The sequence below is a fragment of the Vicugna pacos genome, chromosome 22 (assembly GCF_048564905.1).
Source record: "Vicugna pacos chromosome 22, VicPac4, whole genome shotgun sequence".
NCBI classification, from domain to species: domain Eukaryota; kingdom Metazoa; phylum Chordata; class Mammalia; order Artiodactyla; family Camelidae; genus Vicugna; species Vicugna pacos.
Window position 1 is genome coordinate 7,595,921 of NC_133008.1, and position 12,401 is coordinate 7,608,321.

Here is a 12,401-nt window from a genome sequence, read left to right on the forward strand (position 1 = left end):
GGTTCCGCAGGAAGCAGGCGGGCTCCGTGTGGGGACTGAAGCGGGCCTGGCAGGGCGGCTGGGCTGCGGGGGAGACCCTGGCTGCGCTGCGGAGAAGGCTGGAGGCCACACGTGGGAGCAGCCTGAGGGCTCTCCCTCGCAATCAGAAGCCACCCCCGCACCCCAGGGGCCTGGCCGGCTCGGTGAACCTTAGAAGGTGGGTTCTGATGGGAAGTGATGTGTGTGTCTTTGCAAAATAATGAATGGGAACACAAATTAAGGATTACTGAAGACTTGCATTTCACTTGCAGACTAAGCCTTTCAAAACACACTTCTGTATTTTGGGACCGAGCAGGGATCCTTAAGGAAATGTTTGCCAACGTGGTTTGGAAAGAGAGTCGCTCAGCATGCCAATGGGAGTCACTGATTAAACCCACATTCCTTAGAGAAGAGCTCCTGAGCTCCTGCCAAACGCCTGGGCTGGGCTGGGTGCGCTCCCTGACTGTCTGCCTCCCACTGCTGGGACGTTTACCTGGCACTGAGGCGGACGCTGAGGCTCGGGGTTGGTGACCTGATGCCTTCTGAGCCCGGATGGATGCCCATCCCCCCAGCCGGCCATGCCCGGGGAGCCAGGACCTGGGCATCCCTGTCTTTTGGCTTTTGTTCAGTGTATATGACATACAGTGAACTCCATGGATTTGAGATGTGCAATTCGCTGCATTTTGACATGCGTGTACACCTGTGAAACCATCTCCACGGTCTAGATAGTGAATGTCGCCCTCTAAAGTCCCCTCCTGCCCCCTTGAATTGTCTCTCTTCCATCCTCTCCCTCCTGCCACCTGGGCATTTCTGGCTGGTTCCACTGATTTCTAGCACTAGTGATTGGTTTCCCTTTTTGTGAGATTTTCACATGAATAGAATATTCGTCCGGGGGAGGGGGGTCTGGTTTCCTTCACTCGGTACAATTTTTGAGAGTTTCTTCGATAATTTGCGCACGTTATCAGTTTGTTCTTTTTCACTGCCGAGTAGTATTACATGGATATAACACAGTTTGTTCAGCCATCTCACCTCTTGGTGGATATTTGGGTTGTTTCCAGTTCGGGGCTAATACAGACAAAGTCTTTTATTTGTAATACTCATGTACAGGTCTTTGTGTGCAACACACTTTCATTTCTCTTTGGTGTAACTCCCTTGGAGTGGAATGGTGGATGGTCTGAGAGGTGTGTGATTAACTTCCTAAAACACCGCCAAACCGTTGTTCAAAACCATCGCATCATTTTACGTTCCCACCGGCAGTGTATGGCGAGTGTCCTATGTTCGTACAATGTCTTTTTTCTTTGTTTGTTTTTAAGGTTTTCTCTTCATCCCTGGTTTTAAGCAATTCAATTGTGCTATTCCATGGCGTAGTTTTCTTCATGTTTATTTTGAGTTTCATTAGGATCCTTAGATCTGTGGTTTTATAGTTTTCATCAAAATTTGAAGTTTTTGCTCATTACTTCTTCAACATTTTTTTTTCTGTTCTCCTCTACCTCTTGGACTCCAATTACACACATATTAGGCCGCTTGAATCCCAAAATTCACTGACACTCTTCCTTTTTAAAAGCGTCCTTCCTCTCTGTGTTCATTTTGGGCAGTTCCTGTTGCTGTCTTCAGACTCGCCAATCTCTTCCTCTGCAGCCTCTGATCTTCCCTGAATCCTTTCTGTCGCATTTTCCACCTCAGACATGATCGTTTTCATCTCCAGAATTTCAGTTTGGGTCATTGGGTATCTTTGATGTCTCTGCTTAACTTTTTGAACGTAGGCAGTGCAGGTACAATCCTTGTTTTAAGGTCTTTGTGTGCTAAGTCTGTGGCAATTGTGAGTCATTTTCAATTATTTCATTTCAATTCAATTTCACTTCAAAAAAATCTATGATTTTTCTGCTCATTGTGGGGCTTCTTTTCCTGACAGTATTTTCTTATCGTATGCCAGACTATTATGAATTTTACCTCATTGGATGGTGGATATTTTTATATTTCTATCAATCTTGAGCTTTGTTATGTCACAGTTACTACTTTAGAATAGCTTGATCTTTTGGGTCTTGTCTTTAAGACCCATTACCTGGGGTCAGAGCTGTACTCAGTGTAGGGTTGTTATTCCCTGCCTTCGTGGTACCTTGCTCAGTGTCAGCAGGTGCTCCTCCCAGCCCTGTGTGAGAGCTTGGCGCTCTTCCCTCTAACCCTTTCAGGTGGCTCTGTCCCTGGCCTTGGGTGACTTCTTCATGTACACGTGCTGACCAGTGCTCTGCTGAGTACCCAGCGAGGACCCTTGAAGATGTCCGTGGTCCTGTGTGTGTAGCTCTCAGCTCCCAGGTCCTCTGCTCTGCACGCCCTGACTGCCCTCACGTGCCGGGACTCCGTGCTGTCAGGCTCCCCCTGTGTTTCCTCTCCCTGTGCCGCAGCCTGGGAACTCCCCCCAGGCAGGAAGCCAGAGCGCTTGTTTTCTGTGTCTCTGAGATCGCTCTCTTTCCCTGCTTGACATCTGTATCTTCAAAACTATTGTTTCATATATTTTGTTTGTGGGATTTTTGTTGTTGTTATTGTTTGGGTTTTTGATATTGTTTTAGGCAGGAGGGTAAATCTAGTCCTTGCTACTCCATCTTGCCTGGAAGTAGAAACCCATGACATGGCCTTTTTAACATTTTTGGAATAATTTTAGATTTATATACACAACCATGATTATATACATAACCACTTGGATACAGAACTATGGCACATAACCATAGTGCATTTGTGAAAAGTAAAAAATTAACTGTATACAATGCTCTGGCAGGCAGAATTCTAAGATAGCTCCCAAGATGACCACCCCTTAGGGAGCACACTTCGTATAATGCCCTCCCCATGAGTGTATGCAGAACCTGTGATTATGATGGTATGATTGAGTTACACTCAACCTAAGATTGAGTTACTAATCGGCTTGTCCTTGGTGGGCCTGACTTAATTAGGTGAGTCCTTAAAAGAGATTGGACCCTTCCTTGAAGCATGAGAGGGTGTGTGAACGGGACCACATGGCAAGGAACTGTGCGCAGCCCCTGGCTAGCAGTCAGAAAGAGAATGGGGGTGGCCTCAGGCCACAAGGAACCACATGAGCTTGAAAGAGGACTCAGAGCTCTAGAAACACCCAGATGATACGTTGATTTTAGCCTTGTGATACCCTAAGCAGAAAACCAAGTTCATCTGTATCTGGACTTCTGTCCATGAAAACTGTAAGACAGTAAATTTGTGTTGCTTTAAACTGCTTACTTGGTGGAAATTTGTTATGCAGCAATGGAAAATGAATACAATTACTGTGAATTAAAAAGAACCAGGTCAAATTCATGAGTAACAATAACCCACTGTTCATCTAGCAAGACCAGCATTAAGCCATGGACCATTCCCACCACCTCCAGTTTGCAAGATGATTTTAACACTCTCATATTGTGTCTCCATTGGAGGTGGTCAGGATTCTGATCAAGAATAGATCTATCATATGAGAAAATATTTGCAAATCATATATCTGATGAAAATGTAGGTATCCAGAATATGTAAACAACTCTTAACAGCTCAGCAACTAAAAGATAAACAATGCAATTTAAACATGGACAAAGGGCTTTAACAGACATTTCCTCATACAAGGTATACCGATGGCCAACAAGCACATGGAAATATGCTCAACATCATTAGTCACTAGGGAAACGCAAGTCAAACCCAAAATGAGATCCCACTTCACAGCCATTAGGATCTATTGGTGAGAATGGGGAGAAATTGGAACCTTCATACATTGCTGGTGGGAACGTAAAATGGTTCAGCCACTGTGGAAAAGTTCGGTGGATCATCAAAATGTTAAATATGGAATTATCATATGACCCAGCAATTCCACTCCTAGGTATATACCCAAAAGAATTGAAAATAGGTACTCAAACAATCCATGCACATACACTCATGTTCATAGCAGCACTACTGACAATAAACAAAAGGTGGAAACAGCCCACATGTTCATCAGTGGATAAACAAGTTGTGGTATGTCCATACAATGTAATACTATTCAGCTGTAAAAAGGAATGAAGTACTGACACATGATACAAAGTGGATGGACTGCAAAAACATTTTGCTAAGTGAAAGAAACCAGACACAAAAGGTCACATATTATGTGACTCTGTTTATATGAAGTATCCAGAATAGGTCAGTCCATAGAGACAGAAAGCAGATTGATGACTGGGAGGAGGGAGGAGAGGGAACGTACTGGTTGATGGGCACAGGATTTCCTTTTGGAGAGATGGTGATGTGTTGGAACTAGACAGGGGGAACTAGCTCAAGGGGGTGGTTGCCCAACATTACGAATCCCCTAAACGCCACTGAATTGTTCACTATAAAGTGGTGAATTTTGTGTTATGTGAACGCCACTTTAATTTTTTAAAAAAGAATAATCTGTTATGGAAAATAGCACAGTTGTATCTTAATCAGTGAGTGGTAAGTGGTGCTGTGATTTTGCCGCCCATTTTTTTGGTGGGGGAGGATGACTCAGAGTTTATTAGTTTTGCCACCTGGACAGTATAGCCGAACCAGCTGCCATAAGGCAGTTCCAATTTCAACAGAGCAGTAAATGAGCGTTAAAAGTGAGTGTAAATCCCAAGAAAAAAGTAGAGGGGCATGGCCGCTGCTACAAAGAGATTCACCCCCTGAGCCCTGTGGTCCGCCCTCGTGGGAGGCACAGCTGCCAAGCCAGGGAGAGGCAGTAACAGGTTTGCTATCCATTCTTCAAGTGAACTACAGACTTGATTCAGATCTTCTCACCAGTTTGTCCTCTCATGTCCTTTTCCTGTTCCAGAATCCCGTCCAGGAGACCACATTTGCATTTAGTTGTCTTGTCTCCTCTGATCTATGACATCTTCTCAGTCTTTCTTTTTTTTTTTTTAATGACTTTGACAATTTTGAGACATATTGGTCAGGTTTTCTGTAGAATGTTGCTTGATTTGAGCTAGCCCCATGTTTGTCATGATTAGACAGACTGGGTTATAGGTGTGTGGGAAGAATACCGCTCGGTGGATTGCCACTGTCATGACATCATGCCAGTGGTCCATGACGTCAGCGTGCCCTGCCTGTCGCTGGTGACGTGAGCCTTGATCACTTGATTCAAGTGGTACCTGCCAGACTCCTCCATTATGAACTCACTGCTTTCCTTTCCCTGCCCTGCTCTTTGCAAGTGAGTCTCCAAGTCCAGCCACATGGAAGGCGAGGGGAATTTAGCTCCACCTCCTGGCCAGGGAAGTATCTACATATATCACTCAGAATTCTTCTGTAAGGAAGATTTCTCTTCCTTCTTTCCTTCCTTCCTTCCTCCCTCCCTCCCTCCCTCCCTCTCTCTCTCTCTCTCTTTCTTTCTTTCTTTCTTTCTTTCTTTCTTTCTTTCTTTCTTTCTTTCTTTCTTTCTTTCTTTCTTTCTTTCTTTCTTTCTTTCTTTCTTTCTTTCTTTCTTTCTTTCTTTCTTTCTTTCTTTCTCCAATCATTTATGCCAATCAAGACTTGTGGATTTCTAATTTATTCTTTGGATTATAACCTAATACACATTATTTATTTCGTTGGTTAAGTTGTTCCAGCTTTGGCCATTCTGGAGGTTTTTCAGGTTGGTTTTGTGTTTCTGTGAAGTACCCTCCCCCTCCTCCCTCCTTTTAAAAGCACTTCCTTACTTTCTGGACTATAAGACATTCCAGGTTTATCTTATATTTTTCCTTCCATGGCTCTAGAATCATTCATTTCTTTAAGGAGTCCTGGGTCCTTTTATTGGAGAATGGTATTTAGAAACCAAGATCTGGGTGCTGACTGTGCTTGTTGCTACTAGGGTGTCATTGGCTGTGGGTCTTCTCTGCAGACAGCTAAGGTACATACGTGTGTATGTACACCTCCTGTGCACACATACCTATAATTAATTCCGTATGCATAGAGTGTGTAACATAAACGTAACCCCATAGGGATGTCTCTGACTAGCCCTGCATCACAGGGTTCATTCTAGCTTCCCTCCTTTGCTTATTTTTAACTTTTCTCAGACAGTGAGAAACTTGACTCTAATTGCCCATAGTTTATTCACTACAAATATTCAACCCCAATAAATATGTAAAGTGATTCCAAAATTGCTCCCCCTGAACCCCCGTGAGAAACAACTTTACCTACCAGATTACAGTGTTTATGTATGGCCTTCAGTCTTATAGTTCTCAACTGAAATGCTGCAGTTCTCAACTGAAACCCTATTTTGCCATGTGACTTAGGTTAACTACATGTTTTCTTCCCCACTACCTGCAGTGAGGTTATATCATGCGATTTTATGTAGTTAGGTTCGTTTGTCTCTGCGTGCGTTCCACCCTGGGGTTCTCCAACATCCTGGCTGATTTTCTTTTTAAAGCTTGTATCCATCAAAATTTACTCTTTGTGATGCACAGTCCAGTAGTTTTTGACAAATGTGTCAAGTCTTGTATCCAGCATCCCAGTACCATACAGAACAGCCCATCTCCTCACGTCTCCATGTGTCTCCTGGCACTTCCTTCTTCCTGTTCCCTCAGCCTTTGGCAACCACTGACCTAATTTCTGTCCTTATAGTTTTGTATGGTCTGCATTTTTTAGACATGAAAATTGATCATAAGCAGAGGCTGTCTTGCTTTGTGATTGAAGTTAGCTGACACCAGGATTCAAGTCCAGTCCTGACATATTGCCCTGAGCCTCAATTTTCTCATCTGTAAGTGGGTATAAAAATAGTTTTAGCCCCAAGGAGGGGTATTCTTGGGAAGACTAGATAACAGCTGTTGGCACAGTGCCTGGCACATAGTAAGTAACCAGTCATCTCGATGCTAGTAATATTTTGTATTTGCCGTCCTCATCATCACCCAGGTGGGGTATTAAAAGAGGAATGTGAACGAGGCCAGGAAACGCTGCGCTCTCGAGCTGGCTGTGGGAACGAGGGAACGTAAGGAAGTACGCCTGAGCCCTTCCCTGCGGGGACGAAGGCGGGCGGGCGGGGGTGGGGGGTGTGTGACCGGGCGGGGCGGGTGTGACCGGGCGGGGCGGGGCTGGTCCTCGCGAGCCTCCCTCCCATCCTCCCCCCCCCCGCCCCGCCGCCTGCCGCGCCTGTGGATTGTCAGCGCTGATCCTGGAATTAGTTAGGGCTTCCTGAGGAGGCAGAATCATCTGCGTGTCATGCAAAAACTGACCCCGGCGGGGGGATTTCAGGGCTTCATCTTGCCTCTTCTCCTCCTCAGGATTTTTTTTTTTTCACTGAGACGACGATGTTACAACACGGAAAGAACTTTTAAAGAAGCAAATCTCCATAATCCCTCCATCCAAGTGGGCTGGTGTTTTTGGTGGCTGCTGCCGTCCCACGCCTGCGTTTCTACACAGATGTAAACATTATTTATGGTACCATAAACATTTTCCCTTGCTGCTGCACAGTCTTCATGACGATTTCTCGTGAAGATACGACGGTTCCGGGAAGGGGATTCTCCATCCTTCACTCAAACCCTCCCGCTGTTTTGCGGCGCTATTTCGTGAATCCCTTTCTTCCCCCCCCCCCCCCTTCTGCTGATTTATTTCCTTGGAATGGATTCCCAAGAGTAGGAATTTTATGTCAAAGGATAGGAATGTCTTTGTGGCTTTATCTGTAGCATTTTGCAGAAATAAATCATTATCTCCTTTTTTCGTATGAGGATCTATCTTTCATCAAAATGCAGCTGTTCAGGGATGGGATCAAGTAGCTGGTGAAGTGTGTGAGACTAATACTTCAACAAATCATTAATAAATTTATCATCTGACCATGTAATGCTTTTTTGAAAACCGCGAGTTTCCCTGATGAGTTTTCCCTTGGTGCTTGCCACCCCTCCCCCCAAATTCCAAGTTCCCCTTCTCCATACTTCTGGAGGGAGCGCTCCCAAAGTCAGGTCTTTTCTTAGAATCTCATTCTTTATTTACTTTTGGAGTCAGGACTTGTTTGCATATGTAAAACCAGGACCATATTGTTTGCAGATGCTAGGGGTGCTGCCAGATAATTGAATGTAAAAAGCTGAGGCTTTTGAATTATTTTTACAGACCTGGACACAAAAGCATATTTTCTTAGAATTTAAAAAAACAAGCATGGAAATAAAGATCGTGGTATTGGGTTTCTAATTCAAACATTTAATTTTGTGTTCCTAATAGGGATTTTTAAACCCAGAGTTAGGGACCTGGAGATGGGAGTGGGAGGCGGGGCAGAGGACTAGGAGGTAAAACTTTGCAGATTCACCGACTAATCCAGAAAAAGAAACACATCAAAGGAGTTAAAATAAATAGCAAAACAAAAACTCCATCAGTTACTTATGATTCCATCTAGTAGCATTTAACAATACGTCCCCCCCCTTCTTCAACAGTTTTCTGTTTAGCTTTTGTATGAAGATAAGAATAGCTTAAAAGTAATTGTGTTTCCTATCAGTGTTCGATAAAGCCCCCTTTCCCTCGGGGGAGCCGCCCAGATGTGATAGTACTTGTTAAAAGCAAATTGTTTTTGCTTGTTACTGTTTATATGCTAAAGAAAAAGCTTTCCAGAGTAAGACTGAAATTCAGACTACCACATTAATTAAAGTTTATTTTAGCTTTGACAAGAGCATCTGCTTAAAATTCTAGCATAAGGACATTTTAAAATTGCATGAGATTCAAAGCTCATTAGCAAAACTATCAATTAAAAACCCTGAAACCCTTTAAAACCCTAATTAAAACCCTAACGTAAATTGCAAATTTTAGAATTTATTTTTAACTCTTATTTATCACATGCTGCAATGTATGTACAGAAGTTTCTGTGGCTTAAATAATGTTATTGCTTGACAATTTTTGTGGTGTGAATAATTAATATTATTTGATTGTTATACCCTACGTGCCCATGAAAATTCTTTTTAATTACAAAATATTTCAAATATATAATAATAATAATAATAATAATAATAATAATAATAATTATAAATGCCCTGTATTTTGCCATATTTGCTTCTGATTTTTAAAGAAATAAAATGTTACTCTTTTGCACTCCTCAAAAAAAGGCAAATTTTTTTAGCACTAAGTGCTTTTTAAATTTTTTAACAAGTGTAGCTTCTAGCCTTTCTAGCAATGATAAAAACAGATGAGAGCTCCTCCTACTAATTTACTGGCTTAAACTAGAAGGCTGGATTCTTTTCCCCAGTAAATTTGGAAATCTGTAGTCGTATCTGCAGGTACAATGGGGAGAAAAGGTGAGTTCTGAGGTCCTGCGCACGCCTGCACCGCTGGCGGCTTGGGCCGCGTCCCAGGTCGGTGAGGACGGGCGTGGCCGGGATGCTCCAGAGTCCGGTGCAGGGGCGGCCGCTGGAGGCTGGGGGTGGCAGTGTGGGTGGTAGTTGCTCTTGCTGCTGCGGGTCTCACCCCCTTGGGGGCGGCCTGTGGCAGCTGCAGGGGCACCTCTGGAGGCTAGGGGCCAGCCGGGCTGCTCGCAGGGTGGCTCTGGGCCAGGTGGACGGTGTCAGGGCAAAGTACCACCCCCCACCCCCACCCCTGTCCCCGTCCCTGGCTTGAGCAGCAGCGAGTGGCAGGTTGGGGTCTGGCCCGGAGCTGAGAGCTTGGCAGCCAGAGGCCTAACCAGGTTCGGATTTCTGGGGCTAGCCAAGGCCTTGGGATGAGGGTGGAGGGCTGCAGAGTTGGGATGAGGATGGAGACGTCCTGTCATGATCCTGCTTTCACAGCACCTCCGCTGCAGTGTCCACGACCCCTGTCCTCCTGTTCTCAGAACTCGGCCTTAACTCCATCTCTCTTCGGTATCAGCCTCTGTGGCCCCCGTGCAAAACCAGGGCGAGGCTGGCAGGCTAGGAGGGAGAGGGAATTTGGGAGGGCTTTGCAGGGCCCGCAGCTACCCTCTTTCTGTCTCGGGCTCCCGGTCCTGGGCGGTTCAGCCAGAGGCAGACAGGGCTTGGCTGGAGCCCCTTCTTATGTGAAAATTCCAGGCTTAGTGGTCAAGGGCTTAAGACTGGAGGTGGCTTTCTTGCCTCCTCTAAAGCGGCGCTTTAAAAATTACACTTTTGTTCGTTTGTTTGCTGTACTATTTTCAAGATATTTGTATTATTTTTTAATGGAGAAAAATTACATTTTTATGTTTGACCCTACGTACCCCTTCCGGTGGTCATCTTGCATTTTTTATTCAAATTAACACATTAGGGATTTGCTTTGCTTTTTTTAGGGAGATTTTCTTGTTTTTGCTTTTTGGTTTTGTTTTTTTCCTAGAGAAGGTTAATGCTTTGTATAGCCTTGTCAGGACTCAGGTGTTGGCTAGCTCTGGGACTGTGGACCAATTGCTTCACTCCCCTAAACCTGGATTTGGGATTGCGGACGAATTTCTCCATTTTTACAAGCTTGTGTCCCCTCTGTGGGGCAGGGACCATAATTCAGGCCTCAGAGGTTACTCCGCATGTCACATCAAGTGCTAGTTATGCCAGAGCTGTGCTGTGAGTTGCCATTATAGCAGACTTCTGACTCCATGGCTGTGGTCAGTCTTTCCCCTTCACCCAGGTCTAGCATGTGTCGAGATTCTGGTTAAATGGAACTGAACCAGAGTTTCTAGGCCAAGGATCCCCACTGATAAGAAGAAAGGAAGATGCCATCAGGGTGGATTAGGTCTGGGCCGAGGGGTCTGACGCCTGTGGGCTGAGAGGTGCTGCAGCCTAGTGGGCCGAGGGCTCCCTGGGGTCGGATGGGGGTGGCCCCTTGAGCAGGGAAGGAGGTTCAGGGGCCAGTTTGGGTTGGGCCCACCTGGCACCCCCCTGCTCTGCCCTCCCATCCTCACGCTGACCACGGGGTCCCTTTGTTGGTCCTGGGTTTGTATTAGAAAATGTTATAACAAAGCAGAAACCTGCTGCCTTCTGTTCAGGGACTCCCAGGTCATTGCTTAATGCTTATTTTTGTTTCTCCTCCTGTTTTATTAAAACTGCCCATAGAATTCAGTGACCTTTTAAAAAATGGTCTTGAAAGCCCCAGCACCACCACTGTAGATCCTTCAGATACACTGATTTTTGCTGATTTTTCCACTTCTACCCCTCTCTGCTCTGAAACTCATCCTTATATTTTTTCCCCCTTTCTTCCTGGTTCAGAAGCTGGAGGGACTCGCCAAGCTCCGGACAGTTCGGGAAGCACCGTTGGAGTGCGTCTGCCCCCCAGGTAAGTGGATGTCTGATCCTGGCTGGCTCCTGACTTCTGAAGCCCTGGCCTTCTCGCCCTTGTCTGCTCAGAACCGCCGGGGACACGGTGAAGGGAATCACCTTGGCTTTCGGGTTGTCTGTTGTACTGCGTGGAGCGTCCTGGGGCCTTTCTTCCTACTGCTTCCCTGGTAGGCATGTCATGAGAGATTCTGGCAAAATCAGCCGACTTGGTTTGATGAGGACAGTGGTGTTGGGGAAGGAGCTGAGAAGTGTTACAGATGACTTACAGTAACGGCTCAGATGCTCGGAAAGTAGCAGCCGTCCCATTTTAAAGATGGAGAAGCAGGCCTGAACTGCCCACGTGGTATTAACCTTGTGACCCCAGCTCTGTCTCACACCTGAGGGGCTGCGGGTGGGTAGAGAAATAATCCGATGAATGTAGGTTTTTTGTTTGATTTTTTTGGGTGGAGGTAGAAGAAAGGAGTATGAAACATGGTCTGAATGACTCAGATAGTCATGTCTCTTGGGTTGTGGTGGTGTAGACCAGGATGGCTGTGAACAGAATGAGGATTTGCTGGTTCCGAATCGATGTGGCTCAAACCATGGTTCATATCGGGTCTCCTGGGTGTCCTCAGGGGAGCTTTGCACAGAATTTAGGGCTGTAGTCTCAGCCCCAGTATTTTCAGGACTAGAATTATCCTCTCCTAGAACTGCATGGAATACCAGTGAACAAGTGGGAAGTCGTAGTATTTCCCAGGCTTCCCTCCACGCCGGGTAAAGTAACAGAATATGGGAGCTGAACCCAGGCCCCTGTTCCTTGCTGTCACGCCTTCCATTGGCCAAGCTGTCTGGCATTTCCCAAACTGTTACCGAAGGCAAGTTCGTGTGCCCTCTGCACCATGAGGCCAAACTGAAATGGTGGAGTTTGGAGCAGAGAAAGGTTTATTGCAGGGCCCGACAAGGGCGATGGGGTGGCTCACGCTCAAGAAAACCCTGAACTCCCCAAAGGGTTTCAGCAAAGTGTATGTAAAGGCCAGGTGAGAGAGGGGGGTCACGGGGTATGTGATCAGCTCGTGCACGATCACGATGTTGAGGCAACTGGGCAGCAACACTGTCACCCCCCAGGCACCAGGTCTGGGGGCCACATGCTCTTGACCACCAAGTAGTTAATTTCTTCCCTTTGGCGGTGATATTAAGCATCTGAAAAACTCAGGAAATATACATGAGATACTA

The 12,401-nt window shown here is 45.6% G+C and overlaps 1 protein-coding gene across 1 annotated transcript in view; it reads left to right on the top strand.

The window, feature by feature from the left end:
• COL23A1 (collagen type XXIII alpha 1 chain) overlaps window positions 1-12,401 on the top strand; it is a 296,887-nt gene that overhangs the window by 12,223 nt on the left and 272,263 nt on the right. The window contains exon 2 of the mRNA XM_072947128.1: window positions 11,121-11,187. Coding sequence (XP_072803229.1) covers window positions 11,121-11,187 — 67 coding nt within the window. The remainder of the gene's footprint in view (window positions 1-11,120; window positions 11,188-12,401) is intronic.